This window comes from Strix aluco, chromosome 4 (assembly GCF_031877795.1).
Source record: "Strix aluco isolate bStrAlu1 chromosome 4, bStrAlu1.hap1, whole genome shotgun sequence".
NCBI classification, from domain to species: domain Eukaryota; kingdom Metazoa; phylum Chordata; class Aves; order Strigiformes; family Strigidae; genus Strix; species Strix aluco.
In genome coordinates this window covers 66,335,134-66,349,357 of record NC_133934.1, presented here as the reverse complement: position 1 = coordinate 66,349,357, position 14,224 = coordinate 66,335,134, and the positions used below count along the sequence as shown (strand labels likewise).

The 14,224-nt window shown below is 41.7% G+C and overlaps 1 protein-coding gene across 3 annotated transcripts; it reads right to left on the bottom strand.

Annotated features, from left to right (window-relative positions):
- Positions 1–717: 717 nt before the first annotated feature.
- On the bottom strand, positions 718–13,753 carry NAAA (N-acylethanolamine acid amidase). Of its 3 annotated transcripts, none has more exons than XM_074823403.1 (11): positions 13,468–13,753; positions 12,657–12,821; positions 10,704–10,830; positions 9,762–9,852; positions 6,569–6,642; positions 5,079–5,251; positions 4,136–4,198; positions 3,478–3,544; positions 2,905–2,933; positions 1,887–1,968; positions 718–1,081 (listed from the first exon to the last, which is right to left on the bottom strand). In XM_074823403.1, the coding sequence occupies exons 1-10, from the start codon at positions 13,659–13,661 to the stop codon at positions 1,893–1,895; spliced, it is 1,059 nt and encodes a 352-aa protein (XP_074679504.1). In that variant the 5' UTR covers positions 13,662–13,753; the 3' UTR covers positions 718–1,081; positions 1,887–1,892. The 3 variants fall into 3 exon arrangements, 2 of the variants coding, with proteins under 2 accessions (XP_074679504.1, XP_074679503.1); XM_074823402.1 differs by having other exon boundaries at positions 6,569–6,645; positions 13,468–13,752; XR_012623172.1 differs by lacking the exon at positions 2,905–2,933 and having other exon boundaries at positions 6,569–6,645.
- Between the last annotated feature and the right edge of the window lie 471 nt (positions 13,754–14,224).

Below are 14,224 nucleotides of genomic sequence, written 5' to 3'. Positions count from 1 at the left end.
AAACCATCCCTTTTCTAACCTCACTGCTGTCCCATCACAAGCTTCTCCTATTTATTGGGGGAAAAAAGCCTGTATTATCACATCTCCTAAAACAGCCCGATTTCTGATGAATAAAGCACCATAGCCTATGCATGCAGTGGTCAAACCCTGGAACAGGCTTCCAGGAGAGGTGGTTGATGCCCGGAGCCTGGGCAGTGTTTAAGAGGCATTTGCACAATGCCCTTAGCAACTTGCTGCAACTTTTGGTCAGTCCTGAAGTGGTCAGGCAGCTGGATTAGGAGAGCATTGTAGGTCCCTTTCAACTGAACTATTTATTCTATACTCTCAATCACCTGTCACAAGCCTACTAAAAACAGCTGAAGAGTCTCTGCACCAGAGAACCACAGCTCAAGGGGAGAGAGACTGCCTGCAGTGGAATTCACACTATGGAAACTCACATGCCTCTGCACTGAGACAATAATTTCTGTGTTGCGGAAGGTCCCACAGAGCATCTCAGGACAGGATGCCAGTTCAACAAAGGCTTAAACAGTACCAGCATCTGAGGTGACCCCGTTCTGCCATTACAACAGGGTTCTGCAGAGCTCTGGTCTGCCTGCTACCCCAGACCACTTCTCTCTGGGCACAACATCTGACCCTGGTTAGGCTCATGATCACAAGCCCCTCACGATCAGGGAAAAGCATGATGACATTAGGAATAACAGCACAGGTCTTCATAAATCAAGCAATCAGCTGCATATTTTTATTTAATTATATTCAGACCTACAGGCCATGCAAAATATATGATTTTTTTTTTTATTAGTCAGCACATGAGTACATTCAAGTTGCACAATTCTTTCCAAAAACAGTAAAAGTCATTTTTAGCTATCAACATCTGCTAGAACATCAATGTAATTACAATAAAATCAATCAAACTTGCATTACAGTTAATTTAACAGTATCATCTGCAACACTTCAAAGAATTAACAAGTCGTTATTTCCTGAATGGTTCACATAGTTAATAAGCCAAAACAACCGTAGGGCTTGTGTTCGTGATTTTAAAAGCACATGCCAGTCTTGGAAAGCAGCCTTCCACTCATTTTGTCTGTTGAAATAAAACGATAGATAAATAAGAGAGCACAGGTTTGTACAGAGCTAAGAAAGAAACAAACTCTTCAAAATCTCTAAACAAAAGGAACTACTCTTGCTAACATCAAATGTCCAATGTAACTGCTACAAACATAGTATCATAAGAGTTTAAAAAACTATTCAAAGTGGAATGCAGCTTCTGGTGCTCCTTGCAAGACCATACAACCAGAGTTTCTTGAATAGAAATAAACATAACATCTTTCCCTGAACACATTAAAGCTACCACTTGAGGCACCTTGTGAGTTCAAGCACTTTGACTTTTTCTGCAAGTTCACGGGACAAAACCTGCAAAGGATGCTAATGTTCAGTCGCCTGTGAGTGGCTGTTCCAAATTAAGCTTGATCTTTCTTGGTGCTAAGTGCAGCAACCCCTCCCGCTGGGATTCAGTTCACTCTGGCCAGGCTTCCTCTCATAGTCAACATTTGGAGACATGCAAGTGTAGTGGGGAATGATAGAAGTAATAGCTAAAATGCTCACAGAGGGAACCTCTACCTTTAGGTCACAACACCACCCACCCCTTCCTCTCTGATAAAGCACTTTTCCTAAAATAACCTCCAAGAGTTTTGCAAAGAAAGGCAATACTTTATCTCTAAAACAACAAGGGAAGGTATTTACCCAAGGTTGATAAGCAAACCAAGGGGAGAATCAGGAATTCAGACTAGGTCACTCGACTGCCACAGCAGTGCTTTGTCCCTCAATGACTCTTCAGCTGAAATTTTTATTTAAGTACAAGTATCTAGGACTACCAGCATGCTACTTACACCTCTTCACTTCACAGTTCTGATCCATGTCTGGTACTTATCTGGAAGTGCAGCACTCATTACTGTGGTGTACACTGTGTTACTGGCAGGGAAAGAGGAAAAGAGTGAGTGAGTGACATTCCAAAAGCAAGATTAATTTATAGAACTAGCAAAGCAGCAGAACAAATTTTAGTGGAAACAAACGTTCCGCTTAGGTACAGAAGGGTTAGAAAAAGTGGGAAAGAGACTGATAAAAATGAAGGCTGCTGGCACAAATTCTTAGTATTTTTTCCCCCACTTAGTACAGCAAAGGAACTGTACTTCAACATCCATTTGATCACTGTATTGAAAAATTAGTATTGCTGATCTTAGCAGTGACAGATATCATCTTCTCATTCCCATATTTCCTCACATTTTTAAGACAGAGGAGAGGAAGTCCTGGTATTAACCTTCTAATACAAATGACTGATCCAGAGAATATACTGAGCTCCATTTGAAAGTAAAACAAAACAGGATAACCTGTAAAGGTGCAATTTGTGGAACAATGCAGAACAATAATGGTATACTGAAATAAATCTCTCTTAAAAATCCAGTAAATGGTACCTAAAGGCTATGTCCCCATTTACTACTTTTTTCCTTTTTACACATCAAGCAGAGCTACATCAGAAACTCCAGAGAAAGCCATTTTCAGTGTTAACACAAACCCAAAGGTTCCAAAAGTAAAAGGCACAAATGATTTGGCAGAAAGTCCAGCCGCTCCTCTAAGCAGTCATTTGTTTCACTACTACAATGGAACTTCCCATTACCAGACTGAGCCTGACAAAGTGTAGTTTCTTGGCTAGAGTGGCAGACCAAAGAGGAAGAGTGCTGTGGAAGTGAAAACAGAGTGCCATGTGCACAAGCAGTAATCTAAACTGGGAAACCGCAAGATCCTCAAGACAGAGGCACAGGAAGATCCTAAGGAAGTTTTCAATTAACTTTTAAGTGGCCCGAGGCATGGCAGGAGGCACTCATTAACACCCCTGAATCTAATACTTACTTGTTTAAGACTGGCTTCACTGACAACACCTGTACAGAAAGTTTGAAGAGTTGTCATTTTGGTAAATGAAGAGGGAGTTAAAAGCCTATTTAGAAACAGCAGTAGGATGAAGTTATGAAAAGAAATAATGCAAAGTCAAGGATTTCTCTTGCTGTTTTGTTTTTTTTTTTTAAACATCAGAACATTTTACAAAAGTATTTTTAAAAAGCCCTCTGAAATACACAACACTTAAGTTCTCAGAACTAACTTGTAAATATCACTCATGTCCAACACTTTATCTACCTGCTGTAGTATTTATAATTGTGCTTGAAATAAGGAACTGCACAAAGATGAGGATGATGGGATTCACCTCTTGCACTTTCCACTTGGTCTGGCAAAATGCCTATGCAAGGGAGTTCAGAAACATTTTAACAAACAAACTTATCAGTCTTAAACTCTCCAGAGATGGTTGTGCAGGTCAACTTTTTCACCATGTCTTCCTTGCACAGCTTGCAAATCCCTGACAAAAACGCAACTGCACTTCTGCTTTGAAAAAGAACTTTAAGTCCAAGTCACAATGCAGAATTTAAATACCTTAAAGAGAGTATCAAAATTGATGTTCTGCTGTCCAGTAGCATTGAGAGCTTTGATAGCTGCAGTTCTGCAGGAAAACAAGGCAGTAACATTAAACACACTTTAGTGTTCTGAGGGCTATAAAGCACCAATGTGAGAAGTTTCTCACTGAATGCCTTTACATGGAAATGCTTGCTTTGGCCTAAAATAATCCAGAGTTCTGCATGACTGAATCTAGTCTCACATTGCTGAAGCTATTCTATTACTCCACCACTGAATAACAGACCAACAGGGAATCTGACAACAGCTTTTTGCACACTACACAGCCTAAAGATTGTATGATGTCTGCGAGCACCTTCCTAGTGCCATCAAATACTTTTTCACTGTGAATCTAAAGCCTTTAACTGTTACTAAACTTTGCTTTATAAAGAAATTCTTGGTGCATGCCTTATCCTTGCAATTTCTCATCTTTTATGCCATCCAATGCCACACAGACTGTCCTCTGGCATATGTGAATATCGCTCCTTATTTTATCTGTTCCCTTTTGAGTGGCATTCAGAAACTGAACAAACTGCCCAGTCAATGAGCTAACACCTGCTCAGAGAATAAAAGACACAAGTCTCTAAGATTTTTCAAAATAAAATAGTTACCTCACCACAAAGCTCCAAACTAAATTTACCTTCGATCATCAAAAGGAGGAGGGGTAGTCCAGTGGTCATAGTTTGTCTCCACACGAAACCACCTATGACACAACACAGAGACATAAAAGCAAAAAGGCAAATCAGTAGGTAATTAATACAGGCCAAGAATCAGTATCTCTGTATTGCCAAAAGGACAAAAAACCTCCCTCAAAAGCCTCTTTCCTGTGTCTCTTGCAAGTCCAAGGGACCCCATGTCGATATACATAGCAGCCTTTACCATAAACTACTGAACACAAATGAAAACAGAGTGATCTCTGAACTCCTGTTGGTTCAGTGACAAAACTACTACTGACTACAATAAATGCAGGATCAGACCTCCAAAGAGATGATTAGAGCAAAGATTATGGGTATGCGTACGATGCAGCCTGCTGCATTCAGTTTGGAGTACACAGAGCCAACAGGCCAAGCCAATATTTACTGGCTGACTGTAACCATTAAGTGCTGTTTTTGACTGAAGGACAACTATTTAGGATCTCCTTCATATATTAAGCTGCTGATTTCACAAAATTGATAGGAACAGTTATTTTTGAGCCTTCAACCCTTCTCCTCATTGGGCAAAAATTAAGTTGGGAATTGCTGAATTTACTGGTGCAAGACTTGGCAGACAGACAAGAAAAGCCCTCAAGTCTTGGCTCCTTTGGAATCTGGCTTAAAAGGAAAAAAAAAAAAAAAAAAAAATCAACACATACAGATGCTTTTTCCACCCCCGACCCTCTGGACTGCCCCAACCTGACAAAGCAGTGTGATTCCTTCTCAAAGAGAAGAAACTGGAGTTCCTTTCAGAGGCTTTCAAGCTTTCCCTGTCCAGCTGTAAGCATTAGTAAGAGATGCCCTGGATCTCTTAGAAAGTTGCGTCACTAACCCTACCTATCACTCAGGAGAGAATATGAAAAAACAAAATAAACCATTTTTTCTACTTACGCTCCACCTAAAGGATCGAGAGGCCAGAGATCTGCTGGCCCTCTTCTATTCCTTGTTATGACCATGCCTTCTTTGGGCGATACACCTCCTACAATATAGTAAACTTCAGCAATGATGGGAATGCCAGCTAGTCTGAGAACAGCTGACTGAAAGTCCTCTGCTCTGCTCAGGGTCTAAATGCAAAAAGGAGATCACAGTGAAACAAAGATCACAGAGCGCAGCCAAGCACAAAAACAAGCACTGGGACATCTCAGAAAGAAGTTCCAGCTTTTTTTAAAATGGCAATTGACTCTAAAGCGCTACTTGAAAATATTTCTCTGGAAATAGTTTTCCAAACTGACTAGCATATGAACATGAAATGCATATGACTAGTAAAAGGACTCATTAAACCCAGCTTTGAAAATATTCAAAGAAAACAGTAAATATACACACACATACGTATATGGTGAAAAGCGAAAAAAGCCGAGAAATCAAAAGACAGAGGCATGTCCGTACTGTGCAAATTCAATCCTCAGCAAAGTCTATCCATGTGAACAATGGGATAGGTGAAAGTGGATGAAAGGGGGGAAAAACCTACTCCAAGTCTTGGTTTTGCCAATGATTTAAGAGGATTTAGATAACAATGATAAGGCAGAGGCATTGCTTCTCCTGCCATAACCAGGTGACTAACTTAGCATAAACTGACAGTCACCGCAGCCAGTGAAGCTATTATTTTCAGGTGTAGGGCCACAACCTACTGAAGTACATTTTTAAAAATGAATGCTGTGCAGGAACTAAAAACAAATATGGAGAACATGCCATCAAACAGAATTGTTCAGAAAGATGGGGAAGATCCTGGAAAACAATTAATTATTTCCGACAGCAACGCTGCAGCTAGCAGTTTCGAGTCACAGCCTCAAGTCACATCTCAAACTCAAAAAATATGAACAACAAAGTCCAGCAGACATTCCAGTTCTGGAGGGAGTTTACCTACGAACCATATAATTCATGTTTACTGTATTTCAAGAATCTGAGAAGCAGCAGACCTGTTTTATTTTAGTAGTACCCTAACACAGTATTCCTACAATGTGCTATACAAAATACCAGTCTAACTCCTTCCACTCACCAGTGAGCTCTCCATTTTTAATATGGTAACGTATCAAACGTAGTGTAAAATAACCACTGGGTCAGATACTAACCATCTAAGATTGCAGCTGCCTCAATTTGTTAAATTACAAATCACAGCTAGCTGAAATAGTCCCTAGGACAGAAGCCTTTGCACAGCTTCTGCCATTGATTAGAGATTGCGCCCCTGAAGGACGGTAATTGTCTCCAAATCATCAGTGATGTGTACAAGAGAGACAATACCTATCTCCTCTTATGAAATGCATTTACTTATCAATTTATTGAATTTTCTGTGAAACTAAAAGTTGGAACATCCAATTTACTAGGAGTTTGTAAGTACAAATGACATGACTGTGAAATATGAGAAAATAACTCAGTGCACTTACATCTCGGACAAGCCAGCTGACAGGGTAATTCCGATTCAAAAAAGCAGCTATTGCATTTTCCCACCATCTACCACCTGCTGAAGAAAAAAAAAAAAGAAAAGAAATTATATATGCATGTTATGTACGCTCTGTGAAATCTATCCTCCTGCCTTCCTTTCTTCTCCATCTCCCATCTCTATCTCTGCAATCTTTCCCTCTACTACATTACAAGAGTGGTACAGTAAATTCTTTCATTCTCTAACTATACCACTACCATAAAAACATCAAATTTAGGCAGCTTATACCAAACTGACAAAGCACACAGCACCTGAAAGCAGACGGAGCCTCTGTACCCTCTTGAGCTTATCAACACTGTTTAGAACAGTGAATGCTGATAGTGCTCCTTTTCTGCTGTATTACTTTACTGATATCTATACGTAAAATATGCAGGATGTGCTGCCCAGGCTAACATACCCTGGCAAGCCCTCATTTTACAGTATCTGTCTTTCAAATGCTCAGCTCTCTGTATCATTGCAGTTGGATATTGAAGTACCACAGAAACCTAAACCCCCAGTGAAACAGGGCAGCTACCTATCAGCATAAAATGTCAACATTCCAGGGGAAGGGCTAAGAAAGAACATAACATCCAGGTGAAACTACAGGTGAAATATAAACAAACAACATAATCACAACTGAAATTCAACCACAGCAGCTGGATTAGCACCGCTGCCTTCCAGAAAGGATCTCAGACCTGTAGTAACAGGAGTGATCATTATCTTAGCTTTTTGGTGTCTTCCAAAAGGTACAATATTCCTGTGACCAGTGCCATAAAAGGGTGCCATAAAAAAGGCAGGGAATCTGAGGTACAGTGGACAATAAAGACAGTGTTCAGCACTGTACAGAGAATATACAGTGTCTCTCAGAACTTGCCAGTGCTAGTAATTTCAATCAAAACCTATCACATTCCTTTCAGTATTGATAAGTTGCTAGATATTCAGTTTTTAAACCGTTTTTATTCACAGCTGAATATTAAGCAATGAAGAGTCAAAGGCCACTGTAACAGGGACTAGCACTTTGTAACACATATTTCCAAAAGGACTGCAGGTCTACTCATACGATGTAACAGTCTACAACTGTTAGCTCAAATATTAGCATTAATCACCTCATTATTCATCTTACTGAAATATTGTAACAACAGGAAGAATTACACAGAAATCATGAAGCAGATAAAAAAAGAGGTAGTGATAGTGTTTCTGTATTACTGGAGAAAATTAGGAGAACTAAGAAAAACAGAAGGTCAAGTTTATAATTATTCATATGCCAAAACCAGAAAAAGCCAGCAGAAACGATATGCTTGTCACCTGATAGACCTTCACCCTAATTTTGAAGTCATCCCCCTTTCCAGCTGTAGTTCCCATGCTCCTTTCCCTAAATTTTGAATTCAGTTGTAGAGTGACAGATAAAGCAGCAGGCAGTCAGCAACAGCTGACTTACAGGAGGAGCACAGCATGTGCTGAGTGAGTTACTGTTGTCTGGAGTTAAAAAGTGACTGAAGTCAAGGCACACAGGTGGATGACAGCACATCAGCTCCTGATGGACAAGAGGGGCCCATCACACACAGAAGTTTTCAGCACTTGATTCCTCTATCAGAATCAGAACAGAATGGGTTTGTGCACCAGCTAAACTACCTCACTGTTGTCTTAGATGATCCTTACACTGAGGGTTGAAGCACACTGCTGAGAAACAGCAGGGAGAACAGGGTGGCACTGCTTTTGTCCCCAAATCGTGCCTTTCCACAGACACAGGACTTTGGTCTCCAAGATTTTCTAAATCAAGCCTTTTGCATACTCTATACACTATAAGACTATTTCCAAGCTGATGTTAGCATGAACTAAAAGCTGTTTGCATCTCTCAGTATCAGCCCAGGATGCTCCAGTTTTGAAAGGACTAAATAACTACACTAGCATCAGAAGCAGGCTCTTCAAAAAATAGAGGAGTGTAAACTATGAAAAGAACCAAGGAAATGCAACAAGGCAGTATTAACAAAGGAAACAGAAATCAAAAGGTGGATGTGCTCCATAGCCGAATCCCTGCTCAGAGATAATGAATATGTATATAATGTATACAGTGGATAGTGTTTGAATAACATCTAAAAAAATTCTGAAAACAGAAGATTGTCTAATTAAAAGATTAAAAAGAAAAAATGCTTACCACAAGCCTAAGCGAAAAATGAACGTTTATTTTAGATGTTGGTTCTAACTCAGACTACATTGGCTCCAGTTCTAACAAAGAGCTAATAACAGCAAAAAAATGTCTGCTGCTAGAAAAGAGAGAAGGGGAGAAAAAAGAAGAGAGAGAAGGGGGGGAGGGAAAAAGAAGAGAGAGAAGGGGAGGAGGGAAAAAGAAGAGAGAGAAGCGGGGGAGGGAAAAAGAAGAGAGAGAAGGGGGAAATGAAAAAAAAATAAAAAAAAAAAGGCAGAAGGGATGGAAGAGGCCAACCCAAGCCCTGTTGGACATCAACATCTGTGAAACTGAAGTGCTGATGGAGAAGGCAGTGACCCTTCCTGACTGTTACAAGCCCTTCTGTTGGCCAGTTTTAGTTCTCAGTAGTGACATATCTCAACTTTCCTCTACTACTGGATCTTTGCTCAGCTGCCTTTCCAGTACCTCCATGCATTCTCTCAAGCCCTGCTACCTTTCCCCTAGATCTCTCAGTGTTACAGTTCTCCTCCCATCCTCTCTTTAAAGCTGCCTTACAGGGACAGAGAAATACAGAATACAGAGGAAGGGACAGGGAACTAGGAAAGCAGCCATTTATTTGCTATACAGAAAGTAGCCGTTTATTTGCTGTACAGGAGCACATCTTTTCCTCTCAGCCCCTACTCTGCCATCTCCAATTGTCTCTTGAACAGACCACATTCATTTGTCTTGTATGGCTTTCCCCAACGTTCTCTGTCTCCTCTGACACTTTTCAAGCTCAGATGACACTGTGCTGACAAACAAATACCTCTCTCCTATGCAGCAGTCAAAAACTGGCAGCATCTGTGCTTTCACTCCCTGAGGGCCAGAGAAGTCATTCAATTTCAGCTCCTCCCTGGCAACTTTAATCCTTTTTTTCCCTGGAGGGGACTAGGAGAGAAGGGTCAGAGGAGGCAACAATCAACTAAAATAGTGTACATAACATCAAGTGTGGAAGACAGATTTATTATTTTACCTCGTTCATCACCAGAGATTGTGAACTTGCGTGGACTTTGTCCAGTCCATAAGCCTACGTAACCAAGAAATGTGGTGCCTTGATATGCTATCTGAAACCAGGAAACATACAGTGTTTTAGCATTCTGAAACAGAACACTACTTAAAACATAGGCAACATTCTGAAGCAGCATCCTATACTTTTTTCTGTGACTTTCATACAGAAGCTGCTATAAAACACTTTGCCTTGAAGTACAGTAGAACTTGCAAAGTAAATTATAAAAATTTACTTTTATTAAAAAAATCTATAAAATTTATATTTCTAAATATTCTTGTATTTATATACCTATTCTATTTATTTATATTTATATTTCTAAAAATTATTATAAAAATACACAACATTTCATGTGTTACATGACTGCTACAAAAGTTTTGTTCAAGTTAGTGAGTAGCTAAGCAAGAAACAAACAAAGTTCACCATTTGCAAAACAGACTAATGAATATTGGAAAAAAAAAATCACACTAATGAAGACTGCACTAGCAACTAGTTCATTTTTGGAATTTTTCATCTCAAACACACACATTGGTCACGAAAAGTAACAGGCCTTAGGAAAAAAGCTATAGAATCAGTCCCTGCTAAAACTGATCTCTTTTCTATATTCTCTCTTTTCTTTTTTAGTATCTTGACACTTCCTTCTTTCAACATCTCCTTCCAAATCATGATCTTGAGATACTAGATTATGCTTTTCTATTTGTTCCAGTTTATAACCACAAACTGAATGTCCAGAAAGCAAAACCAGCATTCATCCCACACTCCTAGAGAGTGACTGGGGTGCTCAAATAATCCAGTAAATCTGGGATGGAAACCACACTCCTACATGAAATCCCACTGCCTACGCAGCTGTACGACCATAGCCTGTTCCTTCATGGAATACCACCCAGCCATGTCAACCACAGATCGTACCTGCCCACTCTTTATAAACCGCACATCAATTGTAATCTTGCTTAATATATCGACAAAATCGTAATCCAGGTTCCGACCATGGTAAATGTTTCCTTTGTCATCCTGAGCAACAATACTAGTACAGAACCTTCCAAAACAAAAAGGAGAAAGAACGATTTAAGAAAAAGCTATGACAACACTTCCAACATTATAGTTGAACTAGCTCAATGTTTCAGAAGGAGTTACTGAGTTTATCTTCTGCAAAGTATTGTAAGCACATGTAAGCATACAAACAGGAGTTTACATCATAAACACTTAATGCTTCCCAACTCGAGGGAGTAGTCTCATCCTATACTTTTTGATGAAACTTCTTACAGGTTTTAATTTCACGCTGGAAAAAAACAGGGACAGAATTGTTTGGCTGAAGCTCTACATAACCACACAACACTACAACATCTTATAACTTATGCACGATACCAATAAGGGGAAATTCTTTCCCACAGAGTCTAACACACAAAACTCTACAATACTTATCAAGTCCCACCTGGCTCAGAAAGTCAAAAGCCACACTACTGTCCAATTCAGATCAGATGTTACAGAACATGTAGGAAGGAGCATTTCCACTTGAGAAAAATTTCATTACTTCATTTTACTTCTTTTCTAAATGGAGATGAATAGCTGACATTTAAAATGTCCACAAAGTATCAGTATAAAACTTTATGGATTTCATTTAGACAATTACAGATTATAAATGGGGTCCAAAGTGAAATATTTCTAATCACAACTAGATAAAAAGTTCAATCAGAGTCCTTTCAAACTGAAAAAACCCATCAGTTATTGTTGAGGTGTCAGTCATTTCAATAATAGTCTCATCTTTTCTCTAGAACAGGAAGCAGGCTGAAATGCCTTTTTTAATAACAGTTTCAGTTCCGTTAAAACAGGCTTTTTAAATGAAGTATATTGAATTAGCAGGAAATTAAAAATTTGTTTTCTCTGGAGTTATGAGCTTGTCATTCCAGTGATGCATAGCACTGTCTTTCAAAACTGTAAAGGTAAAAAATTTTGCAGACAAGTAGTTTGTTCCTGGTTAACATTTTTTCTTGAGTATCATTACGAGTTCAGAAACTTAAAATTTTATGGCCCTTACCAGGTCTCAGAATGATAAGTGTCCTCTGTGAAACACTAAGAAGGCTAGCATTTAATGACTATCTTATTCAGTATTAATCCTTACTTTAAAAGAAAAGATCTCTTTAACTTAATACCCCACATTAAGAAAAATAATAATCAAAATGCATACAAGTGGCTGTATGCACCTGGTTGTTATTACAGCCTATATGGAGAAATATTTTTATGATCCTCACAGATAACATCAAGTGTTTATTATTCTCCTGTACATACTTCTAGGGCAAAAAAAAGGCAATGAAACTAAGTATTTTTTCCACTGAGGTTTTGTTTGCTGCCATAAAGATGCTACATCCATTTTCCGTTGTGCAAATCAAAAAATTACATTTTACAACTACTATGAAGGTTCATCCAGAAAATGGTTTGGAAGCAACTTCATCTCAGATGAATGGTTAAAATAATTAGATTGCAACTAATTCTGCTAGTTTCCTTTTTAGGGAAATACAACAGTTTAAATAAGAGTACATGACATGATCTTTGAAGATAAATGAATGCAAATACTTTGAATGGATGGTCCTTCCTTATTAGCAGAAATTATTTTTGCACTATTATAGAGATATACATACACAAAAACATTACAGCTGCACATTACCTTCATTAACATATAAAAATACTGCTCTGTGTTTCTCTTTCAATTCAGGACACAAACAGCCTAATAAGAATGAAACCCTCCAGCTAAATGTATTCAACAGTACAAGAATGAACAGTGCAAATCATCTGCCACTTGTCTTCACCCGCCTTTTTGTGTGGTCCCACACACTGAACTGGATTCTGTAAGTACCAGACACTTACGCGGTAGATTCGTAGGCAAAGTTAAGCAGGACTCCATCTCCAAGACTTACTCCCAGTGCTTTGCACAGTCCCAGAATTTCCCCCGCGAAGGGTTGCGGCATAAATAACTCCAATTCTGCTGCTATTGGCCGAATAACTTCGTGGACCCATTTCGGTACGCTTTCACTGCAAAATATACTGAAGGCATTAGCTGAAAAAGGGACAAAAATGTTTGCAATTTACACTTAGCAACGAGACACCCAAGGAGGCAGCCTGTCCCGGTTGGTGCTGCAGTCTCTCCCACGCTGGATCTGCCATCCCCGCATCCCGTCCCTCACCCACTCTCATCGGCTTCTCCACGGACCCAGACGAGCCTGCACAACCCGAGCAAAACATCCAGCGCAGGCTTCCTACTGGGGAGATTTGTTTATTCCTACCAAGGATCTCCCCAGTCCGTCCTCTGACAGGTTCCTAAGCCTACACGTAACGCAACAGTACTGGGTTACCTGCTCAAACAAACCCCTTGATTTTTGAGTTCGGGCAAGTTCAGCAGTCCCGCAGCAGCACTTGGCCCTCTCCGTTCAGGCCCCGCAGCAGCGGGTCTGGCGGGGGGACTACAAGGGCTCCACGGTGCTGGGGCGGGGGAGGGAGAAGGGGGCCCGGGGGCCCTGGCGCCGTCCCGCTGCCGGCACGGCTGCGGCAGGAGCGGCGGGACCGGGGCTGCCCCTCACGCCGCTCCCCCGGGAGCCTGAGGGGCCGGCGCTGCTCCCTGCACCCCCGCCGCTCCTGGGGACGGGGCTGCCAGCCCCCCCCCCCGCCGCCCCACACTCACTCGATGACCCGTGCGACGGCGGCGCGCAGGAAGGCGGGATCGAAGTGCCGCAGCACCGGCAGCCACCGCTCCTCGGGGGGGCTGTCCAGGCTCACGTTACACAGCAGCGGGGCCGCCGCGGGGGGAGCCGGGGCCGCCGCTACCGCCCCGCACAGCAGCACCAGCAGCGCCCACAGGCGGGACCCTCGCGCCATGCCGCCGGACGCGGCGGCCGCCGGGCAGACCGGCCCCAGCCCTCCCCGCAGCCACCCGCGCCGGGCAGGGCCGGCCCACAGCGAAGGGCCGGGACATGGCGGCAGCCCAGGGCGCTGCGGGCGGGGACTGCCCGCCCTGAGGCGTAACGGCCGCCCGCCACCCTGCCCCCGGCGAAGGGCGTCGCGGCCCCTCAAGGAGAGCCGCGTCCATCCCCTCCCGGCCGCCCTCCCACGGTGACAGCCGCTGAGCCCCCCCCACAGGCCCAGCCCTCACCCGGTCGGTGCCACTGCGACTAGGGGAGGAGGTAAGGGACAGAGGGGTGGAAATACAGAAAAGGGGTTAACATCTTTGTTTCATTTCCTCTGTGCTTCTGTTCGTCAAACCGTTTAGACAAGGCCGTCCACATTTTTAATAGTAGGGGAGAGGAGACAGCCACACACTTGGCAACTGGGTCACACTGTGAACAAGAGGGAAAAGAGGAGACTAGGCACTTGTCTTTAAGACAACAAAAAAAATTTGCCTCTCCCTTTCAGCCTCAGAAGTCATGAGTTTTTGGATACAT